General features: G+C 45.5%; 1 protein-coding gene across 2 annotated transcripts in view; it reads right to left on the bottom strand.

The window, feature by feature from the left end:
* The window catches only part of SRPK1 (SRSF protein kinase 1), an 82855-nt gene that overhangs the window by 37579 nt on the left and 20803 nt on the right, over positions 1 to 24473 (bottom strand). For both annotated transcript variants that reach the window (XM_033917541.1, XM_033917542.1), the window contains 6 exons: positions 18778 to 18865; positions 16470 to 16576; positions 6228 to 6393; positions 2990 to 3015; positions 2378 to 2582; positions 1333 to 1728 (listed from right to left, as the gene is read on the bottom strand). In XM_033917541.1, coding sequence (XP_033773432.1) covers positions 1333 to 1728; positions 2378 to 2582; positions 2990 to 3015; positions 6228 to 6393; positions 16470 to 16576; positions 18778 to 18865 — 988 coding nt within the window. The remainder of the gene's footprint in view (positions 1 to 1332; positions 1729 to 2377; positions 2583 to 2989; positions 3016 to 6227; positions 6394 to 16469; positions 16577 to 18777; positions 18866 to 24473) is intronic.

The raw sequence follows: 24473 nt of genomic DNA, 5'->3' as shown, positions 1-24473 counted from the left end.
AAGAGACAGTAAAACACAATAAATTTAAAGAGAAAGAGCCCTTTAGACCGGCAAAGCCTCAGGATTTTTTTTCCCCCTTTCAGAACAGACTCCTCGGCTCTCAAAGCTGGAGGCCTGTCTGGTATCGGTGGACAGGCTATAAGATGAGGTACCTCTACAAAAATGTGGGGAGGTGGAGGAAGGGGAAGAGGGACCCAGCATGAGACCCCCATATTTGACACCCCTCCGAGGTCTGACGGATCCCCAAACAAGACCTGTCCAAGCTCCATCCTGCACAAAAGGGGAACCAGGAATCCTAAAATAAATACCAACAGGCCTAACAGGGGGAGCCAAGTTAGTCTTACCACATTGCTGGAGACTGAGAAAAGACTGGGTTGGCTAATATACTACAACCAAGTTTTTGTCTCAGTCTCCACCTGCTGGTCACAGTGAATATAACCCATCTGTGAAGACTGAACTATACCGGTCTATCAGACACAGAATGAGCACTTTCCTTTTAAAAGTGCTCATTGCACAATATGTGACCTAGCTAAGGAAAGAGTGCCAGTTAACAATGAAAATCAAGTACTGTCAATTGAAGACTTCCCTTCAGACTGGCACTGCCTCAGGATTTTTTTTATATTTTTTGTCAGAACAGACACCACTGGCTGTCTAATCCATATGCCTTGCCGGTATTGGTGGCAAGGCTTACAGCTGAGGCTTGGGGGAGGTGGAGGAAAGGGGAGGAGGGATTCAACTCGTGACCCGTCGAGTGCGACACCCCTGAGGTCAGATGGACCCCGAAAAGGTCCCACCAATCTCAGTCCAGCACCAGATGGAGACAAGGCGGCCACTAAACAACTTCCAACAGGCCTACACTAACCCAGGGAAGTCTGGCAACAGCTTACTCACACCTGCTTGGAGACTGATAACAGACTATATTAGGGAGAAACACAGCTACTTTTATTACAGCCAAAAGTTTTTGTCTCAGTCTCCACCTGCTGGTCATGGTGAGCTATTACCCATCAGTAAAATGGGCCAGTCTGGAGAGTTGCTAAAGAAGCTGTGGTTACCTGAACTCAAAATCAGTTTGAGTTTGAAATCTGTTTCTTTAAATCCTAGCAAGAGTTGTAAACACAAGTCAAAGTAAACTCCAAGAAATAACTTCTGGCAGATAGGGCCCTCTAAAGCAGATAAATATCTTCAAGGTATTCTATGGCAGACTTATATAAAGCAATAAGACAAGCATTAGCATCCCAGGCTCTAAAGAATAAGATCACCGCTTGCCTGCATTTTTTTTTTAAAGTCAGAAATCAAGAGTCCTAATAAGGTACAGCAGCACTCTTCCAATACCTTTTGTCTCAGAACTATGTTCATCCTCAGAAGGAATTTCTGCTTGGATACTATCTTGTAACTGGTTGATGTTCTCGTTATTAAATGCTTGAGCTTCAATGGGAGATGACTGACAAACCGCAGACTCTGGTCCCTCTGAAATTAGGTGTTCACATGGGTTTGTTTCTTCCTCTGGTGTGGTCTGGGAGTCTCCATTCCACTGGTTGTAATTACAGCCAATGTGATCACCTTGCTCTGGGTAGAGGGGAAGTATATCGGTATCATTTGCATTGTGATGATCCTCATCCTTCTGCTCCGCTACTTGCTTTTTACAGTCTGAACAGATATTGCTTTCCAGTCCATTACAATTCGTTTCCATCTTGCATCCCTCTGGATTACCCTCCATCACTAGATTTGCTAGGAAAAGGACAGAAATAGTTAAATAATATAATAGAAAGAGAACGGGCTAAGATAAGAAGTTTAGTTCATCAGTAAACAGGAACTGTCCTTCACAATAATTGAAAATTCTGGTAATTTATATGTAAAAAAAAAAAAATCAGATTCAAAACCACATAGCTGATCTATGGGATAAAGTACTTAATTCAATTTTTGAAGGCTCCTGTGCTTTCTTCTGATTTATACTGCCAACTTAGTTAACCACCTAGTCATGTGCACCCTTTTCACAATTTCAGCACTAAAAAGGGGGGAGAAGAGGATAATATATTCATTTATTTTACTGTATTCCACTCAGTGGCTCATGTTTGCATTGAGGACTGTGGGGTAGGAGGGATTGGGGGAATTAATTGGGTTTCTTTGAATGTAAAACATTTCTTAAAAATGATGAAGTATTAATGGGAATATTTTCACAACTGTGTATTTAACTCTGAATTCTTCTATACTTTTGTTTGCATTTCTCTTGTAATGCCTGAGTTTTAACTAATACCTCAAGAATTTTATTATTTTTTTTAAAGAGAGGAGTGAAAAAAAGGATAAAGGCTCCTCAGATTTTAGTTCAACCACTACTTGGTTAAAGCCAGATTCAAATGCCAGTTCCCCAGATTCATACCTACAATCTCTACTGCTATCTTGATTTGGGGGCAATGTGGTTCAGGCGTAGCAAGAGGGCTATCTGTTTCTTCCTGTTCCTGCTGGATAGGGCTAGATTCTTTTTCCATCTCCTCAATCTCTTGGATGCGCTTTTCTAGCAGTTCTGCCTGACGCTTCTGCTTTTTTTTCAATTTCTTCTTTTTATTCTTGGACATTTTAGTTGTCTGCAGCAGACAAAATGGAAAAATAAGTAGACACCCACACAAATACAGTAATAGCTAGAAGCATTTCAGTGATGATTACGCATTATAAAGCTAACAAAGTACTGACAATGAAATCAAACAACCCAAAAAGCATAAGTGTCAAATTCCAGAAGAAAATAAAACTCTCCAAAAAGTTCAGTTGGGGCTTTTGTCTTAACTAAGGCTTAACTAAACAAGTATGAGGAAGAAATGGGATGCTATATCATATTGTGGTAGTGGGGGCTTGAATCAACTAGTTGAAGCCTAAAACTTTGGATTTGACTATAATAAAACAAGATGGGCTTTTCCTCTGTCCTCACTCCCACTTAATATTAAAAATAAAAAACTTCAAACCCCCTCCCAAACACTTACCATTTTTGCATACTTACTTGTTTGGGCTGGGGGGCAGTACTCACTGAAAGAGAAGAGAAAAGAAATCAGGTTATCAATTAAAATCTAAGTGGATTCCTCCAGGAGCGCCTGATGTCTCTGTAGCAGCCTTCGAGAGAGCAATATTGAGGGACGTTGATCTTGCTGAAAAATCACAATTAAAATGTGGTTCTAATTTATCTTTGCAGCAGTTCAGCATGCTACGGTCATTACAGCAGGATCCTACTATCATTATCCAACGCGCCGATAAAGGCGGTGGGATAGTGATACAGGACCATGATACTGTATGGAAGCTTTAAGGCAATTATTAGATGTAAGCTTCTGTAGGGAAGTCGATATTGATCCCACTAAGGATATCAAGAATGCAATTGATATCATACTAAATACAGCGCGTCAAGCTGAGGTTATCACAGTTAAAGAGTTTAAATGTTTGAATGTGGAATTCCATGAAATCCCATATATATACTTCATCCCCAAAATCCATAAGTCTCTCACGTGCCCTCCGGGCCGTCCGATTGTGGCTGGAATTGGTTCAGTGCTGGAACCTCTGTCAAGGTTTATAGATAGTTTTATCTATAAACATGTTGGTACTGTTCAGTCCTATGTAAGGGACTCTTCTCACTTCCTGCAATGTTTGCAGAGATGTGAGGGTCAAGATTGTAAACTGTTAGTAACTGCAGACGTTTCCGCCCTGTATACCAACGTGCCACAATCGGCGGCCCTGGCAATTATCAAGCAGGTAGTCAGTAAATCCAATATTTCAGTTCAAAAGAAGGAGTTAGTAGGAACTTTAGCTGAATTCGTGGTGTGTCAAAATTTTTTTCAATTCGCAAATAGGTTCTTCTTTCAGACTAAGGGGGTGGCCATGGGGGCCACGGTGGCCCCGTCCGTCGCCTGCCTCTACATGTCTGAATACGAAGATAAACATGTCTACACTTCTAGATGGTTTAGTAAAGTTGGTCTATGGAGAAGGTATATAGACGATATCTTCTTTTTGTGGAATGGGGAGTGTGACGAATTGGGGGAATTCCTAAATGAGTTGAATCAGGCAGATCCCAACATAACTCTTACTCATGAAGTAAGTAGTGATAAGGTATCCTTTTTGGATATCCAAGTAGTAAAATCTCAGATCAACTCTCAAGTGTGTTACGATACTACCCTTTATAGGAAACCGTCCGATCGGAACACTCTCCTACATTATCACAGTTATCATCCAAAACCCCTTAGGGATAGTATCCCGGTGGGACAATTTTTAAGGTTGCGGAGGATCTGCTCTGACGAGTGGGATTTTCAGCAGCAGGCCATGCTTTTATACACAAAGTTTATGGAGAGAGGTTATCCTCCCCGGGTAGTTAAACGGACATGGAAGAGAGCCCGTAACTGTCAGCGGGAGTGGCTATTTCGTCCCCAACAAAGGGAGAATAGTGGAGCCGTGGTATGTGTATTGCCTTATTCCAATCGAAGTCAACAAATTAGAAAAATCATTTTGAAACACTGGCCAGTGCTGCAGGTACATGAGAGCTTGAACAACAGCCCTTTATTTGCCCATACTAGGGGCCGGAATTTAGGTCAGATTTTGAAACATCGTGACCCTGTCCAACAGAACAGAGAGGGTCCTCACGTACGTTGTCATCAGTGTGTGTATTGCCCTCATGTCCTCAACACTGACCAAGTGGTAATTCCTCAAACAGGGGGTAAGAAATTTTATTTAAGAACAGGCACTAATTGTTTGTCATCTGCAGTAATATATTGCATTATTTGCCCTTGTAGGCTGTATTACATAGGACATACCCGGCGTGCTATTAAAATCCACATTGCCGAACACTTGAGCAATATAAGATGCAAACGTGTAACTGCCCCCCTGGTGAGCCATTGGATTGAGCAACAACACTCTATTGAGGAATTACAATATACTGTTCTTATGTGTGCTTATAAAGAATCTGGAAATATCACTCAACATCTTCTTTATTTGAAGCAGAAGTTTATATTCCAATGGCATACCTTGGCCCCCACAGGATTAAACAATGATATTGAATGGTTTCAATTATAATCAATCATGATGTCAGAAGTGATGATGTAGTAGGTAGTAAAAGGGGAGTGTATTTAAAGCGTGGCCTGCTGGGAAGTTCTTCTTGTCAGTAGTGCGTGTGTGAGCAGTATGGAGTGTTTGTGCCGGTAAGTTGTAGAGAGAGTGTGTACATTGAGTATTTCAAATGTAGTGTTTATTAAGTTAGCAAGCTATGTGGTGCAGTGTTGATTTGAGTTATCTTGTAATTGTAGTACCCCTCCTGAAGAAGCCAGCGGGTGAAACCTAGGTTGGGGGGTCGGTATTGTGAATAAACGGAGGAGCCCGGAGCAGTTATGTGTACCATCTACACCATTCAAAGTTAAGTTGTTGTGAAATTTATGATTTTATTTTTATTTAAGTTTTATTTTCTGTTATTTAGTCTTTGTTTGGTGGAGGAGACTGTGAACAACTATGATGGTCTCCTTAACAGCTGCCCCGTGAACTTGTTTCACCGGACCTCAGCTGTGGGTCTGAGTGTTCACTTAACCACATCAGCCTTGTGTTGAAATTAGTGCTTGAAGTAAAACAAAGGTGATTAGTACAACAGTGGCCAAGAAGTATTACATGTAATTGGCATGTCAGCTGCAGACCACTGTTTCTTCTTCACAAAGGCAAAGCTGGACCCAGAAACAAGGAAGCTCAAGCACAGAAAATCTGAAGAAATGCAAAAATAACTCATAATAAAATAAAGAAAAAAGCAGAGCAGAACACTCCTTCCGGCTCGCATGCAGAAAGGAAAAACTGTAGGCGACAGTAGAGCTTTCAGTTAAGTAGGAGAGATACAAAAAAAATTCGGAGTGGATTCCTTCTGTAAAGGCTCACGGCCACAGGGAGATAACCTGCTTGTCTAGAATGACATCTATTACACCGAGCAGAAACAGAAGAGACAGCTTCTTGGCTCTGTGGAAAACTAAGAACTGATGGTCCCATGAGCCAACATCAGGCAGGAAGGCATTGGCACACACATGGTATGGGCACTGCCAAAAAGATTAAGTGACAGTGCACTTGGCAGTGTCCATACCGGGTTTGTTTGGATATCACCCACATGTGAGGTCATGCTGAAGGAAGGGAGATTTGCTAAAGTTCTGAATTTTCCTTAGATTTTTGTATTATACTGTATTCTGCATATCATTAGTACCTATTTAAACAAACAACAAATAAAAATTCACCTGCAGAACCAGATGGCGGAGGAGCTCCAGAACGCTGCCATTCAGTGGCTTCTGCAGCAAGCCTGCGCACATACTGCTCATTCACACATAGGAGAATGTTTTCTGGCTTTATGTCTGTGTGAATTATCTGGCACTTTGAATGCAAGTAATCTAGACCTTGTAACACCTGCAAAAATGAGCAAAAAAAATGTAATTAGGAATAGGTAGTGATTGGAGTTTGACAAATAGAGGGGGGGAGGCACACAGAAGCTGAGATGTACCCTGTGATTCTCCTACTAAAAAGCCACCTCCTCAAGATATGAATGCTCCAATCCATAGACAAGCTACTTCTAACCTGTCAGCCAAGTTCACATATCATTTAGCCCAGGGTTCTCAAAAGTCCCTCCTTGAGGGCCGCAATTCAGTTGGTTTCCCCAATGAATATGCATTGAAAGCAGTGCATGCAGATAGATCTCATGCATATTCATTGGGGAAATCCTGAAAAACCAACTGGATTGCCTCAAGGAGAGACTTTGAGACCCCTGATTTAACCCCATATAGCACAGTTACTTACCGTAACAGGTGTTATCCAGGGACAGCAGGCAGATATTCTTGACGGCACCGACGGAGCCCCGGTATGGACAATTTTAGAGTGATTGCACTCTAAGAACTTGGAAAGTTCTAGCAGGCCGCACCGCGCAAGTGCCTTCCCGCCCGACGGAGGCGCGCGGTCCCCAGTTAGGATAAGCCAACTAAGAAGCCAATCCGGGGAGGTGGGTGGGACGCAAGAATATCTGCCTGCTGTCCCTGGATAACACCTGTTATGGTAAGTAACTGTGCTTTATCCCAGGACAAGCAGGCAGCATATTCTTGACTGATGGGTGACCTCCAAGCTAACAAAAAGAGGGATGGAGGGAAGATTGGCCATTAGGAAAACAAATTTTGCAAAACAGATTGGCCGAAGTGTCCATCCCGTCTGGAGAATGCATCCAGACAATAATGAGATGTAAAAGTATGAACTGAGGACCAAGTAGCAGCCTTGCAGATTTCCTCAATAGGAGTGGAACGGAGGAAAGCTACAGATGCTGCCATAGCTAAAACTTTATGGGCCGTGACAGAACCTTCCAGTGTCAGTCCGGACTGAGCATAACAAAATGAAATGCACGCTGCAAGCCAATTTGACAACGTACGTTTAGTAACAGGACATCCTAATTTATTCGGATCAAAGGACAGAAAGAGTTGGGGAGATGATCTGTGGGGCTTAGTACGCTCTAAATAGTAATCTAGAGCCCGCTTACAGTCCAAAGTATGCAGAGCTTGTTCTCCAGAATGTGAGTGAGGTTTCGGAAAGAAGACAGGCAGAACAATAGATTGGTTGAGATGGAATTCAGAGACAACCTTAGGGAGAAACTTTGGATGTGTACGCAGAACCACCTTGTCATGATGGAAGACTGTAAAAGGTGGATCCGCAACTAGTGCATGTAGCTCACTGACCCTCCTGGCAGAGGTAAGAGCAATAAGGAAAAGTACCTTCCAAGTGAGAAACTTGAAAGAAGCGGTAGCCAAAGGTTCAAATGGAGGCTTCATTAAGGCGGAAAGAACTACATTGAGATCCCAGATAACAGGAGGGGCTTTAAGAGGTGGTTTCACATTGAAAAGACCCCGCATGAATCTGGACACCAAGAGATGAGCTGAGAGGAGTTTTCCATGGACTGGCTCATGAAAAGCAGCAATAGCACTGAGGTGGACTCTGATGGAAGTAGACTTGAGGCCAGAGTCAGACAAAGAAAGAAGATAATCCAACAACGTCTCCACTGGGGGCCGGTTTCCTGGATGCGTCCAGAATGGAGCGAACGGGCTGAGACAAAAGAATATCAGTCGAAGTCAGCCCGAGAGATACCAAGCTGTCAGGTGCAGAGACTGGAGGTTGGGATGTAGAAGGGTCTCCTGATGTTGTGTAAGCAGAGAAGGAAACAGTGGAAGAAGAAAGGGTTCCCTGGAACTGAGCTGAAGTAGAAGGGAGAACCAATGTTGCCTGGGCCACCGTGGAGCAATCAGAATCATGGTGGCTTATTCCCTCTTGAGCTTGAACAAGGTTCTTAACATGAGAGGCAGAGGAGGGAAAGCATACAGGAACAGATTGGACCAATCGAGGAGAAATGCATCCGCTGCCAGACGGTGAGGAGAGTCTGGAGCAGAATAGGGGCAGCTGGTGATTGTGAGGAGCTGCAAAGAGGTCTATCTGAGGAGTGTCCCACTGAGCGAAGATGGACTGCAGAGTTAAAGGATCGAGTATCCACTCGTGAGGCTGGAGAATTCTGCTGAGCTTGTCCGCCAAGGAATTCTGTTCTCCCTGAATGTAGATAGCTTTCAGGAATAGATGGTGATCTGTGGCCCAAGCCCAAATCTTCTGGGCTTCTTGGCACAAGAGGCGAGAGCCTGTCCCACCCTGCTTGTTGATGTAGTACATCGCAACTTGATTGTCTGTGCACAGCAGGAGGACTTGAGGAAAGAGAAGATGCTGGAAGGCCTTGAGGGCATAAAACATTGCTCTGAGTTCCAGGAAATTGATGTGATGCTTCATTTCCTGAGCTGTCCAAAGACCTTGAGTTTGGAACTCGTTCAAATGAGCTCCCCAGGCATAAGGGGAGGCGTCGGTGGTGATGACAAGTTGATGAGGAGGTAAATGGAACAGAAGACCTCTGGAGAGATTTGAGGATATCAACCACCATTGTAGAGACTGACGAAGAGATGATGTTACAGATATGTGACGTGAGCAAGGATCCATCGCTTGGGACCACTGGGTAGCTAGGGTCCATTGAGGAGTGCGCAGGTGAAGACGTGCAAGTGGTGTGACATGAACTGTGGAGGCCATGTGACCCAAGAGTATCATCATTTGCTTGGCAGAGATGGAACGTTGTGGAAGCACCTGCTGACATAGAGATTGAAGCGTTTGAAGACGGTTGGACGGCAGGAACGGTCTCATGAGGACTGTGTCCAAGATTGCTCCAATGAATTGAAGTCTCTGAGTGGGGATGAGATGAGATTTGGGTAGATTGATCTCGAACCCCAGCAAACGTAGAAATAGAATGGTCTGGTTGGTGGCCTGGAGTACTGTCTGAGATGAATTGGCCTTTATCAACCAATCGTCCAGGTAAGGAAACACCTGAAGGTGGTGGGAACGTAGAAAAGCAGCCACCACAATCAGACATTTGGTAAACACTCTTGGAGAGGAGGCAAGACCGAAGGGTAGCACCTTGTACTGGTAATGACAACGATTGATCATGAAGCGTAGGTACTGTCTGGAGGCCAGATTGATCGGTATGTGAGTGTATGCTTCTTTGAGATCGAGGGAACATAGCCAGTCGCCTTGATTGAGAAGAGGGTAAAGAGTGGCTAAAGAGAGCATTCTGAATTTCTCTTTGACCAAGCATTTGTTGAGATCGCGAAGATCTAGGATGGGTCTGAGATCTCCTGTTTGATCTAGAGGAACTTCCTCTATGGCGTTCAGAAGGAGGAGGGATTGAACTTCCTGAAGAAGGAGTGAAACCTGAGGAGTGTTCAAAGCAGACTCTCTTGGCAGACTTTGGGCAGGAAGTGTCTGAAAGTTGAGAGAGTAGCCGTGGCGAATGATGTTGAGGACCCACTGATCCGAGATGATGGTTTCCCAATGGCTTATGAAAAGAGTAAGGGGTCCTCCTATGGGCTGCGGAAGGTGGGCGGCAGGATGGAGACTGGCTATGTCCTGGAGAACCAAGTCAAAAGGGTTGAGTGGATTTTTGTGAAAGGGGAGGCTTCACCTGTTGTTGCTGCTGTGCTGGTCTAGCAGCTTGCCTCTGTTGCTGCCTCTGACGCCTGGGTTGCTGCGGGGCCTGTGGTAAAGGACGAGCCACAAATCTACGCTGGTAGGCCGACTGTTGGCGAAAAGGCCTGGTAGGTGGAGTTTTCTTTTTCGTTTTAAGGAGAGTGTCCCACCGAGTCTCATGAGCCGAGAGCTTTTGGGTAGTGGAGTCCATGGATTCTCCAAACAGCTCATCCCCCAAGCAAGGTGCATTGGCCAGGCGATCTTGGTGATTGACATCGAGTTCTGAAACTCTAAGCCAGGCCAGTCGCCGCATGGCCACTGACATAGCCGTGGCCCTAGAGGTCAGCTCAAAGGTATCATAGATTGATCTGACCATGAACTTACGAAGTTGTAAGAGCGATGAAGAAGTTTGGCGAAAGGCAGATCTTTTACGGTCAGGGAGGTATTTCTCAAAAGTTGACAAAGTTTGAATGAGATGCTTAAGGTAGAACGAAAAATGGAAAGCATAGTTCCCAGATCTATTAGCTAGCATTGCATTCTGATACAACCGTTTGCCAAACTTATCCATGGCCTTACCTTCTCTGCCAGGAGGGACAGAGGCGTACACACTAGCCCCCGTGGATTTCTTTAAAGTAGATTCTACCAGTAAAGACTCATGGGGGAGTTGCGGTTTGTCAAAGCCCGGAATAGGTATGACCTTATATAAGGAGTCCAGTTTGCGAGGAGCTCCTGGAATGGTCAAAGGTGTCTCTAGATTTTTATAGAAAGTCTCTCGCAAAATATCATGAAGAGGCAATTTTAAGAATTCCCTTGGAGGCTGGTCAAAGTGCAGTGCATCGAGAAATGCCTTGGATTTTTTGGATTCAGCCTCCAAGGGAATAGAGAGAGAGTCGCACATCTCTTTGAGAAAAGAGGTGAAAGAAGTTGCATCAGGTTTGGAGGATGGATCTAAACCAGAAGGATCCTCGTCCCCTGACGAACACTCTCCCTCAGAGAGGAAAGGCTCCTCTGAATCACCCCACAGATCAGGGTCCCTCACTTGAAAGCTACGGTCCCGTGACTCCGGTGTGGAAGGTTCTAGGTGTCGAGTTTTGTGAGTCGACTTACCAGACCTCTGAGAAACGGTACCGGGAGATGTCATCGGGCGTGCTGGTGCCGAAGTTTGCACCACCTGTGTAAAGACCTCGGTTCCGGAGCTAAAACTGGCATGGATACCGAGGAAGCTGTTTGTACCGGTACCGACAAAGTGGATGCCGATAAAAGAGGCTGTTCCACTGCCGGTACCGGTAGCTCAGACCGGACCGGGACTGGAAGGCTCGGTGTCAGAAGAGCAGGCAGGAGCTGCTGCAATTGCTCTTTAAGCTGTACTTGCAGGACGGCGGCAATTCGCTCGTCCAGCGAAGGCACCGGTACCACTTTTTTCTTCTGCGGTACCTTTGGTGCCGCTCTACACTCCGAAGAGGAACCCGAGGTCGAAGGGCTAACCTCAATCGGAGCGGAGCGCTTCCGCGGGCGCCTCGAGGTCGGCAGGATTGGGCTCGCTGCCACTGAGACCGGAGGACGCTCCAGCGGGGAAGGCTTCTTAGCCGGCTTACCTGAGGGATGCGACCCCGGCACGGTGTCGCGCGGCGTCGATGAGGTAGGTGCCGACTGCGTCGGGGCCAAAGTCAGGACCGGTGCCGCCGAATCAGACATCTCGGTACCAAATAAAAGTTGCTGTTGGATCTGGCGGTTTTTTAACATTCTCTTTTTTAGAGTGGCACAGCGGGTGCAGGTGGACGCCCGATGGTCAGGACCCAGGCACTGTAAGCACCAGTTGTGCGGATCAGTGAGGGAAATGGCCCTTGCACACCGCTGGCACTTCTTAAAACCGGGTTGGGGGGGCATGAACATGAAAACGGCTTTTGCCAAATCGAAGGCCGAGGCCTCGATGGTGGCAGCAGGCCCCGCCGGGGCGAACCCGAAAAAGAGAGGGGAAAAAATAAAAAAAAATTTATTTTTTTTTAAATTATAAAAAAAGAAAAGAAAAAAGGGGAATACAAATTCCGAAAAGGTTTACGCGAGCGGGAAGGCAAATGAGAAAAAAGTTTAACAGCCGTTGAAAGTGCTTCTTCTTAGCTCCGCGGAAACTAAGAAACTGGGCACCGCGCGCCTCCGTCGGGCGGGAAGGCACTCGTGCGTGCACGGTGCGGCCTGCTAGAACTTTCCAAGTTCTTAGAGTGCAATCACTCTAAAATTGTCCATACCGGGGCTCCGTCGGTGCCGTCACCCATCAGTCAAGAATATGGTGCCTGCTTGTCCTGGGATAAAAAGGAGAATTGTATGGGAAAGATGATCCTCTAATTACCAAACAAGCAGTTAAGAAACCAAGAAAATGTAGCATAAAGAAAAATACATTAATTTCCACTGTATTGGATAACAAGTCCAATTAAAAGCAACTTCCATGCACACTTTGATACACTGTCTAAACATATTACAGTGTACATCTTATGAACTTTAGAAGGAAGTACTCTATGGCATGTAGTACTACAGTAAATATTGGCAGCAGGAAGCAAATTTGAGACACTGGACCATACTCCATATACCCTGGCTTAAGAGTGAGGTTCTTTACTATCATGGTCTGCACAAAACTTATTTGGAGATATTACTACAAAAGAACCATATTCAACGTTAGTAAGCCAAATAACCTTCAAACGGATGAATGGGGATTTCTCCATGAACAAGCCTGGTAAGCAGCAGCATCAACACAAGTGAATGTCATCACCTGATGATACTTAATCAGATCTGCTCCACAAGAAACCAGAAAAATCTGGAGCATTCTCTGGGCATGTGCAAAGGTCTCCTAGTGTCCAGTCGGTCTTCTTATTTGCCAGTCTGTTTTATCTGACTCAGCAACTACACAGATACTCTGCTCTTTCTATTCTTATTATTGCCCCCAAAATTTCTCCCAATTTGACTACACCCCTCTATTCTTTAATATGGCAGACTACAAAAACACCATCAGTCCACAACAGCATATAGTAAACTTCAAAGTGCCTAATTTCTAAGCAAACTTTTTTTTAGATAATGCATTTCTAAGTACCTCTATGGTCTTCAGTTCCAGCCAACCACCAGCCAAACTATTTGAAGGTTTGTTTCTCTTTCTGGCTTTTATTCATCATCAGACCTTCGTTTTTTAAAGTGCTTGTGATCTATACTCTATGTTTTGTGCAAATCAATAAACTTTTCTCATACAACTTTAAAACTTATGTACTTAGCTTTAGCTATTTCTTCATTCAAACCTCAGGAAGGACCTTAAGGTTCAACAAGTTTTGCCCGAAGACTTTTTCAAGAACGGGTTCCCCCTTTTGTTTAGCTCCACAGCATCCCGACGTGTGTTCTTCTAGCAGCAGCCATTCAGGAGTGGCGCAGGGCCAGACGGGAACTCGAAAGGCTTGCTCCTGCATGCTGGCTGTGAGATATGAGGGAGGGGCTCACTCCTGCCCATACAATGCTGGACCGCCAGAGATATGAAAAAAAGTGTGCATGTATGGAGCGCCGGGGATATGAAAATAAGTGTGTGTGTGTAAATAAATGTGTTAAAAATCATCCAAGATGGGGGAGATTCCTCCTGTCCAGGCCTACACCAGGCTGCAGCAAGTCCGGGAGGGGATCAGGTGGACACTGGGTGATGACCCGAATATAGGATGAGACCCCCATTTTTGGGCCATTTTTTTTGGCCCAAAAATCTCATCCTATATTTGAGGATATATGGTAACTATAGTTCCCACAAACATCATTTTGAACTAAACGCCATTTACCATTTTGATGCCCAGTCTTCCAGTCTCACAATGTCCTCTTGCAATTTTTCACAATCCTCTTATGATTTAACAACTTTGTGTCATCAAATTTAATTATCTCACTAGTTATTCCCATCTCTAGATTATTGATAAATATGTTAAAATCAGTCCCAGCACAGACCCATGGGGGACCCCACTATTTACACTTCTCCATTGTGATTGACCATTTAAACCTACTCTGTTTTCTGTCTTTCAACCAGTTCTTAATCCATAATAGTAACATAGTAACACATTACCTCCTATTCCATGACTTTCTAATTTCCCCAGAAGTCTTTCATGAGGTACTTTGTCAAATGCCTTTTGAAAATCCAAATACACAATATAAACCGGTTTACCTTTATCCACATATTCATTCACCTCTTCAAAGAAATGCAGTCGATTGGTGAGGCAAGATTTCCCTTGACTAAATCCATGTTGATTTTCTCTCATTAATCCATGCTTACATATACAGGGTGTCCACAAAAACACTCCGCGATTTTAAATGGTTACAAAATCAGAACTTATGTATGAATTAATTAATACATTTTAAAGGATTAGGTTAGATTTTCTGAAATAGGTAGAGAGGGATTGGGAGGGGGGGGGTTTATTTTATTTATATTGGTCATACATATTAAATGAATTACATATTATTTAGAACATTATAAAATAAGTATATAAATATATGTTGTAGTTAAAGTGTTCATGAAGGTAAATCAAGTGTGTATTTATAAGATCATATAAATTTTTCTGATACACTTGTTGTAATATGAAAAAATGAATAAAGAAATTATAAAAAAAAAAAGAAAGAACTTATGGGACTATATTTATAATAAGATAATACAAATGCCAAAAAGCACAGTTAGCAATATCTTAATACATGGAATAAATCTAGTTTGGGCTTTTTTAAACATCCATGCCTGATGTATATTGTTGATCTTTGCAGCGGCACCTTTAAGTTTTGTGGGTTTTTTTTTTAATTCCATTTTCCTCATGTTATCATTGTCTAAAGTGAAATGCTGTTGTATTAGATTTGCTGTGTAAACTGATTCCAGGGATTATATCAAATCTGATCATGTTATGATCACTGTTATCAAGTGGTCCCAGCACCAATTCATGGGCTCCGCTAAGAACCAGATCTAGAATTGTTTCACCTCTTGTCGGTTTCTGAACCAGCTGCTCCATAAAGCCCTCCTTGCTTTCATCAAGGAATTTTATCTCCCCAGCATCCCCTGATATATTTACCCACAAGGAGCTGCTGAGTAGTAGCAAATTCTAAATAGGGTCCCAAAGTGATGAACCACTCAAAAAAAAAAAAAAACAAGGGGCACTCAATAAATCATAAATAATACTTTATAAATTTACAAGAGGAGCTCAGAACCTTTAGCTGGTATAGAAATCACGAACAGGGAAAATCCTGAGATGTGTTTCAATGTCTATCATTGCTCCATCCTGAGTTTATATAAAGTTATTTCAAATGATTTTTGACGCTAGTTAACAATATGAATATTTCTGAACAGATAGCATGTATTCATAAAAAATGTTGATTTCTTCAAAATTTCTTAATATATTTTGTAATGTGAACTTCAACTTAGCTCATTTCCGAATCACATGTTCTAATTTTATTGTAATATAACCCAATGGTATATAACACAAATACAAAAGAATACCACAATATCAAACAATACACAACAGTATTGTCAAGCCTTCATCAAGGCATCCTTCATCAAGCCTTATCAAGCCTTCATCAAGCCTTATCAAGGCATCCTATACGGCCTCAGAAATGGAGCCTACGCACGGTAATGCAGTCACAAACTGAAACAATCCGCGTAGTAGAAATACTCCTGCTCCAATCATTGGCCTTTAAACTATTTTTTAAGTGCTATTTTTTAGTCGCTATTTTATACTATAAACCCTACATCACTCAATATTTAAGATGTGGTTTTAAATACGTAATGCTTATTCAAAAAATCTGCATCAAATACTGTGTGTAATATCAAAATTTGAAAAACTCGACCACAAAAACTTATCTTATTTGTTTAGTAGTCTTCACTGTCGGAGTCTTAATAGTAAAATCTCAATTCATGTCCGTTCGCCTATTTTTATTGTGCCATTCTACCTTGCAGATGTGAATGGAAGATAAAGGGCTGTACCAATGTAGGACTGGGTGCCCAGTAAGAGGAACTGCACAAACATAGTCAAACTTTGCAGTGATCGAAAGAAAACTCTTTCATCAGTGTGGAGCCTGTTTCTTCACAGGTCTCCACTTAGCTTATACTTAGCTTATACTTTAAAGAAAGAACAATATGTTTCTTCGATTAGCACTCAATTCAGTCCCAGTTGTTCGTGTGACTGTCCTGCACCACCAGAGTCAGCAGCTCAGTTTCAGGAACAGATTTTATCTTCCATTCACACCCTACAGTTTACATTTTTTATCAATATTTTGAAATAACATGTTCTTAATTTTAAAAAAGTAATCTTTAGGAATTGTCTGAAAATTTTGACTCTTTAATAGAAAAAAAAACAAACCTGCTTTATGAATGAAACTACATTTTTCTAGCAGTGGCATCAACAAAAATGGTGAGACAAACAGGCCTCTTCCATCCAGCTGGAGTCAAGGAGGCTTCCATAGTGCTTAAGTACCTGAAAAATGATACTCTTGACACAGGGAAGGGGCAAACCCTGGTAGTTTGACTTTATTATCCACTTGAGAAGATGATGTCCCAAAACTTCAAATACCATACAGACATCTACAAGGGAAGTATGTCAAGGAGAAAAATAATCTAGGTATAGACAGCATGATTACTCAAAAACTGCATCTCAGCGTTCCTATATCTTCTGTGGAGCTGTATGTACCCAAGTGATGCCTTATTTTATATAAGTAAAGTAGGTGCATTCCTTTGCTTTAAGTTTATTCATAAGGACATTAAGCTCTCCATTATACTAGTTGAGGAAACTACTTAGTAGTCCCATAAATCTTTATTGATTTTTAAGGTCAACAAAAGTGCAGAAACGTATATATACATTAATCAGCAGGTTAAACACTTATCATAATCAATAACAATGCATAAAGAATAAATCCCCCCCTTTCCTTTCATTATATTTTATCAATGATTAAGACAAAGCGAAGAGATAGCCCCCTCCCCCCCCAAAAAAAAATCCCCAAAATCTGTATCTTTAAAAACAAGTCAGCCTCGGCACAAAATCCCAGTTAAATTAAACTGGTCTTCCAGCAATTGTAGAAAAGCTAAGAGCAATCTCACAGAACAGGAAACCATATACAAGTATGCTAGAAAGCAAAACAAACTATATACAGTAGAATCTTGTTATCCAGCACCCACAGGGATTGGTGGATATCAGATTTTTTCTGGTTAATTGAGAGTGTGTTACACTAAATTCCTCCCTCCCCCAAAGCACCAGTGGGGCAGTGGTGCTGAGCCGCAAAGCCCTCCTCCCTCCCAAGTGGCAGAAGCAGGCAGCGGTCCTGAGCTGTGAACTCCCTTGCTCCCTCCCTTCCTTACCCAAAACACAGCAGTCAGCAAGAGGCAGCCTCAAAAACAGGCTGCACGCAGCCAGCCCTGGCAGGACCTCCTGCTGACCACTGCACTTTGGGTAAGGAACAGAGGGGGCGGGAATTAGTTCATGGCTCAGGACTGCTGCCTGCTGCACTTTGGGTAAGAAACAGAGAGGGAAGGGAGGGAGGGCTTTGTGGCTCAGGACGCTGCTGCTGGTGCTTTGGGGGATTTTTTTTTTTTTTTTTAAACCACCAGTGTTTTTTTTTGCTGGTTGTGCGAGAGTGCTGGTTAACTGAGACCCGGATTATCGAGACTCTGCTATAGCTAGGGGGAAGGTCACCTGAGACTGCAGACAAGATGGAGGAGCTTCCCACCCAAACCAGTGCAAAACCCGCTGAAATACCACCCCCCAAGGCCTGCAGCAGCAAAGAGGCCTGAACTGCCCAACTGATAAAGAAGGCATGATGGTAGCAGCAGTAAGGGAGTTCCCAGCACTATCGGCGGTAAGGGAAACCTTATTTCCCTGACCATCGGTTGCTGGGGGAATCCCTGTGTGGGCTTCTCCATTGCCTGCTGCTGGCACGCAAGGCACTCACAAAAGGGATCCCTGGACACCGGCACCTGAAGTCGACAAGGATTCCCCTTCGCAGCGGCCGGCACACCGCGAGCACAGGCCGCATTGACCTCTGGAGCACTTTTTCCCTTTAAAAGTGCTCATTGCGCAAAACGTGATTAAGCTAAACGAAAAATGTCCATTAGCAATTAGAATCAATTGTAGGCTTCGCTTCAGACCAGCACTGCTTCAGGAATTTTATTTTCTTTTAAACAGACTCTAAGCCATATGCCTTGCCGTTATCGGTGGCAAGGCTTACAGCTGAGGCACCTCAACAAAAAGTAATTTTGGGGAGGTGGAGGAAATGGGGGAGGGATTCGACCCATCAAGTGTGACACCACCCTCCCCCCGAGGTTGGAAGGACCTCCAAAAGAGTCACCCCAAACTCAGTCCGGCAGCAGACGGGGACAAGAAGGCCATTAAACTTCCAACAGCCTTACACTAAACCAGGAAAGGCTGCAACAGCTTATCACCACCTGCTGGAGACTGAGAGCAGTGTATTAGGGACTGCACAGCCCACTTGTACTACAGCCAAAAGTTTGTCTCAGTCTCCACCTGCTGGTCATGGTGAGCTATTACCCATCAGTGAGTTGTGCAGGTCTGGAGAGACACTGAAGAATTATTGTTTCTCAGATTTAAGCACAACAGACTAAGTCCTTACTAGTAAGAGTCATCGCATAACACTGTAGCAGAAATTAAGTATGAAATGGAGACAGTGTTAGTCTACAAAGATTAACTACCCTTTAATCCACTCCCCTCCCACCAATTTAAAATTATACACCACTACAAAACTGCTTAGGTGATCTCTTTCCTTAAAGGATACGTGTGCCATTTACACCAGAAATTTTGAAGTCATCTAACAGTTGAACTACCGTCTCTCTCTTTGGATCTTCTGGGTCTGTGTGACGAACCTGTAGAGGAAAAACATTGAAATAAATAAAATGTTCACATTTGGCATGAGAATGGATTAGAGCCTAACCAATCCAGGATATGTGGTTTCTACTGAAACCAAATCTGCGACCAAAATTGGCTACTCTGTTTTAGCAAAAAGGCGAAACCAGAAAATGAAACTCCCCTCCCACTCCTGATCAAAAAATTGCCTTCCAAGCTAAGCCAACACCTCCCCTAACCCCCAGGAAGTCTTGGTAGTCATTACAAGTGGGGTAGCAGCACAGGACAGGAACAAATGGGGTTTGCTCCCGACCCTTAAAACTCCACTAGACTACCAGGCCTTCCTAAAATAGGATAAAACAAACACTCATGTAAGCCAGTCCAGCAGGCTATACACTCTGTTTCAACTGGGCAGGGCTCCATGCAACCAGACCTAGCTGGTTGGATGCTGAAAAGACTGTTCTGTATTGATTATGTTTGATTATGATAGAACATTATAGCAGGACATGGGAGAAAGGGAGTACAGGGTAAAAGCTAATAATGATAGATTTTATATTCAGCTACCAACTAGAGCAGTGGTTCCCAAATATGTGCTAGGAACTCCCTAGTCAGCCAGGTTTTCAGGATATCAACAATGAATATTCATAAATGATTTACAAGTAACAGTACAATAGTACATGATACTCTGAGAAAGGGACTAAAGTAGTGGATCTAGAGATGGTCACAAATGTGAAACACTTGTATGAACTTATGCATGTAACAGTACAATAGAACATGATACCAAATGGATCAATAAGCTCATCATGTAACTTTTTTATATATAAAAGAATGGGGTTTGGACTGTTGTATTACAGATTGTTTGCCCTAATATATTTCATTAAAACCATTTCTTCTTTGTTTCTGATTACTTTATTCACCTTTGTTTCTGATTACTTTATTCACCTTTTCCAAGAGATGGTTACATTGTGCAAGGTTATATCTGTGCTTAGAAGGGAAAATAATGGAAAGCTGTACAAAGTGTTATTTTCAAACTAAAATCTTCAACTTTTTGGTCCTTCCATTAATGGAAACTTGCAAATGTTGTTGGAAGATGTTAACAGATAAAGGAAGTAAAGCTGCCCATTTCCTGTAGTAACTCTGGGGTAGATCATATAGATCAGTGTTTTTCAACCTTTTTACACCTATGAACCGGCAGAAATAAAAGAATTATTCTGTGGACCGGCATCGGTCTGTGGACCGGTGGTTGAAGAACACTGGGCTAAGTCGTGGGCCAGATCCCACCCATCTCTACCCAATCTCCACCCCAGACCCTGCCCCCATAATAGTACTAATTGCACCTTGCACTTCTAGTGCCTCATCTGGAAGCCTTCCTTCTGATGTTGCAACGTCAGAGAGAAGGCTTCCGGTTCAGGCGCAGGATGCCCGTAGGAGCCACTGCCTGTGGCTTTGTGCACTGAATCAGTTAGGAAGAGGGAGCTGGCTCAAAGATAACGCCGCATCGATCGCACCGTGGACCGACGGTTGAAGAACACTGTTTTGTTCCTGATGCACGTGCTGGCCCTGTGGACTGGCAGGAAATTTCTGTGGACCAGCACTGGTCCATGGACCGGTGGTTGAAGAACACTGATATAGATGGAGAAATTAGGTTCTTACCTGCTAATTTACTTTCTTTTAGCTTCTCCAGACCAGTAGAGGTTAACTTTACGAATGGGTATATATCTAATCATGACCAGCAGGTGGAGACTGAAAACAAAACTTTGAGACAGTATATACTATCCTCCCTTCTCTATTTCCCTCAGTCTGCCGAATAGCCAAGCAGAACCAAGAACTGGAAAACAGGAAGAAAACAATACTCCGAACAGGAGTAACAAATAACATACCCAAATGCTGTTGGAAAATGCAGAGGAGAAATACCCGAAGGAAAATGTCCCCACAGCTCGCCAGCTAAGCCAGCCGAGCCACAGCCGCTGTTCTTTAATTCTCCCCGGCCCTAGAAAAATACTAGAACCCGCAGCAAAAAACAAAAACTGCCCGCGAAAACAGCCCCAACAACAACAACAACAACAGACAGGGTGGGGACCTCTACTGGTCTGGAGAAGCTAAAAGAAAGTAAATTAGCAGGTAAGAACCTAATTTCTCCTTCTTTAGCACTCTCCAGACCAGTAGAGGTTAACTTTACGAATGGGACGTACCAAAGCAGTCCCTCTCACGGGCGGGACCCCCGAAGGGCCGATACCAGAACACGCTCACCGAACACCGCGTCCCGACGCGCCTGAACATCTACCCGATAATGTCTAACAAAAGAATACAAGGAGGACCAAACCGCAGCCTTACAAATATCCACCGGAGGCACGAGCGACGACTCAGCCCAAGAAGCCGCCTGACCCCGAGTGGAATGAGCCTTGAGAAACTCCGGAACAGGCTGCTGTTTCAGAAGATAAGCGGAAGCAATCATCTCCTTGATCCAGCGCGCAATAGTAGCCTTAGAAGCGCCAGCTCCCCGACGAGGACCAGCCAGGAGGACAAAGAGATGATCGGACTTCCGGAATTCCTGGGTCCGCTGCACATCAGAGCGAAGGACCCGACCGACATCCAACTTGCGCAGCTGCCGTTGCTCAGAAGAGCCCTCCCGACCACCCAAGACCGGGAGAACCACCGATTGATTGACATGAAAAGGAGAAACAACCTTCGGCAGAAAGGAAGGAACAGGCCGCAAGACGACCCGCTCCCTAGACAACTCCAAGAAGGGAGCCCTACAAGAGAAAGCCTGCAGCTCAGAAATACTCCTAGCAGAAGTAATGGCCACTAAAAAGACCGCCTTCAAAGTAAGGTCCTTCAAAGAACAGTCGTCCAAGGGCTCGAAAGGCGGGCGCACCAAAACAGAGAGAACCAGATTAAGATCCCAAGAGGGAACCGAGGGCCGTAGGGGAGGCCTAAGCAACTTGGCCGCCCGCAGAAACCGAATCACATCAGGAAGAGCCGATAAACGCTGACCTGACACCAACCCTCGAAAGGTCGACAGGGCCGCAAGATGAACCCGGAGAGAAGACCAAGCCAGGCCTCTATCCAGGCCATCCTGCAAGAACTCTAGAATGTTAGGCAGAGAAGCGCGAAAAGAGGTCACTCCCCGCGCCCGACACCATTCCTCAAAGAGACGCCAAACCCGCACATAAGCCCGAGAGGTAGAAAGCCTCCGGGACCCCAACAGTGTAGCGATCACCTTGTCTGAATATCCCTTCTTGCTAAGGCGACCCCTTTCAAGAGCCACGCCGTAAGACAGAAGAGAGACGGGTCGAACAAGGGAATGGGACCCTGCATCAGAAGGTCGTCCGAGAGAGGCAGAGGAAGAGGAACCGCCACCAGGTGTCTCACCAGATCCGCATACCACGGACGTCGAGGCCAATCCGGAGCCACCAGCACCACCAAACCCGGATGGTGAACAATGCGAAGAAGCACTCTGCCCACCAGCGGCTAAGGAGGGAACACATACAACAGCCCCTCCGTTGGCCACGGCTGGACCAGAGCATCCAGACCCTCGGCCAGCCCTTCCCTGCGACGACTGAAGAAGCGGGGCACTTTGGCGTTGCCACTCGTGGCCATCAGGTCCATCAGGGGCTGCCCCCAATCTTGCACTATCAACCGAAACGCTCCGGCGCCGAGAAACCACTCTCCTGGATCCAGGAAGTGACGACTGAGGAAGTCTGCCTGAACATTTTCTACCCCGGCTATATGAGAAGCCGAGAGGTCCAGAAGATGGGACTCCGCCCAAACCATGAGCCGAGCCGCCTCCTGCGCCACAGGAGTGCTCTTGGTGCCCCCCTGACGATTGACATAAGCCACCGCCGTGGCATTGTCCGACAGGACTCTGACCGACTTGCCCAGCAAAAGGGAGTGGAAAGCTAACAGCGCCAGCCTGACCGCTCTGGTCTCCAACTCGTTGATCGACCAGGAGGCCTCCTCCGCGGACCAGGTGCCCCGAGCTGAGTGGCCCATAAACTGAGCCCCCCAACCGAGGAGACTCGCATCCGTAAGGAGCACCGTCCACTGCGGGAGATCCAGACCCACCCCCTGAACCAGGTGAGGGGCCCGGAGCCACCAGCGCAGACTGCAGCGCGCCAAGCCTCGCAGGGGAACCGGAACATCCAAATCTTGCCTCCGGGGAGACCACCTCCGGAGCAGAGCATACTGAAGAGGACGCATGTGGGCCCGCGCCCACCTCACCACGTCCAGGGACGCCGCCATTGACCCCAGGACTTAGAGGAAATCTCGCGCCCGAGGACCCCGGGACGCCAAAAGCAGGCGAATCTGAGATTGCAATTTGCTCACCCGGGCCTCTGGAAGGAAGACCTTCCCCAAGGAGATGTCGAACATAACCCCAAGGCACTCCAGACGCTGAGCCGGGACCAACCGACTCTTGGAAAGGTTGACCACCCAGCCCAGCGACCGGAGAAACTCCACCACCCGAGCCGTAACCCGGGAGCTCTCCTGCAACGACTTTGCCCGAATCAACCAGTCGTCCAGGTAGGGGAGAACCAGGATGCCCACCGACCGCAAGGCTGCCGCGACGACCACCATTACCGTGGTGAACGTCCGAGGAGCCGTGGCCAGACCAAAGGGAAGCGCACAGAACTGAAAGTGCCACCCCAAGATCGCAAAGCGAAGGAAGTGCTGATGAGAGGCCCGAATTGGAACCTGCAAGTAGGCCTCCGTCAGATCGAGAGACATCCAGGATGGGCCGAAAGGTCCCCTCCTTTATGGCCACCACAAAGTAAATGGAGTACCTGCCGGTGCCCCACTCCGTAGGGGACACCGGCACCACTGCCTCGAGATCTAGCAAACGCTGAAGGGTCTGACGAAAAGCCTGCGTCTTCCATGGAGTCTGACATGGAGAAGCGAGGAAAAGGTCCGGCAGAGAGCGGGTAAACTCCAGAGCGTAACCGTCCCGCACCACCTCAAGGACCCACTGATCGGACGCGATCTCGGCCCATTTGGGGAAAAATTTGCGCAGCCGGGCCCCCACCGGAACCAAAGGGGGCGCCGGCAAGGAGTCATTGCGCAGGACGGGAAGCGGGGGAACCGGCGGAGGGATTCCCTGCCCCCCGACGGGCCCCCCGAAAGGGCTGCATGCGCTGGAAGAACCGACCCCGGGAAAAACCCTGAGCCGGGAAAGAAGCAGCCCCACGCCCCGGGCGATACTTGCGAAATTCCCGCAAACGCCCCCGGGCAGCCCCACACCTAGACGCAGGGCGGGCACGGTCCTCAGGCAGACGGGGCACCTTCGAGTCCGTCAGAGTCTGAATCAACTCATCTAATTCCTCTCCAAACAAAAAGACCCCCTAAAGGGAACTTTAGTAAACTTAGCTTTGGACGCAGAATCCGCCGCCCAAGCGCGCAGCCACAAAATACGCCGCGCGGCCATGCCATAGACTTAGCCGAAATCCGCACCAAGTCATAAAGAGCATCTGAGAGGAACGAGGCAGCCATCGCAATCTTCGCTACCTCCTGATCCACTAGAGACCAGTCATCAGACTCCCGATCCAGGACACGCTCAGCCCACCGAAACACGGCGCGAGCGACTAGCTCCCCACAAACAGCCGCCTGGACCCCAAAGGCAGAGACATCAAAATC

The sequence above is a fragment of the Geotrypetes seraphini genome, chromosome 13 (genome assembly GCF_902459505.1).
Source record: "Geotrypetes seraphini chromosome 13, aGeoSer1.1, whole genome shotgun sequence".
NCBI lineage: Eukaryota > Metazoa > Chordata > Amphibia > Gymnophiona > Dermophiidae > Geotrypetes > Geotrypetes seraphini.
The sequence above is the reverse complement of the archived record's forward strand: the minus strand, read 5'-3'. Positions and strand labels throughout refer to the sequence as shown.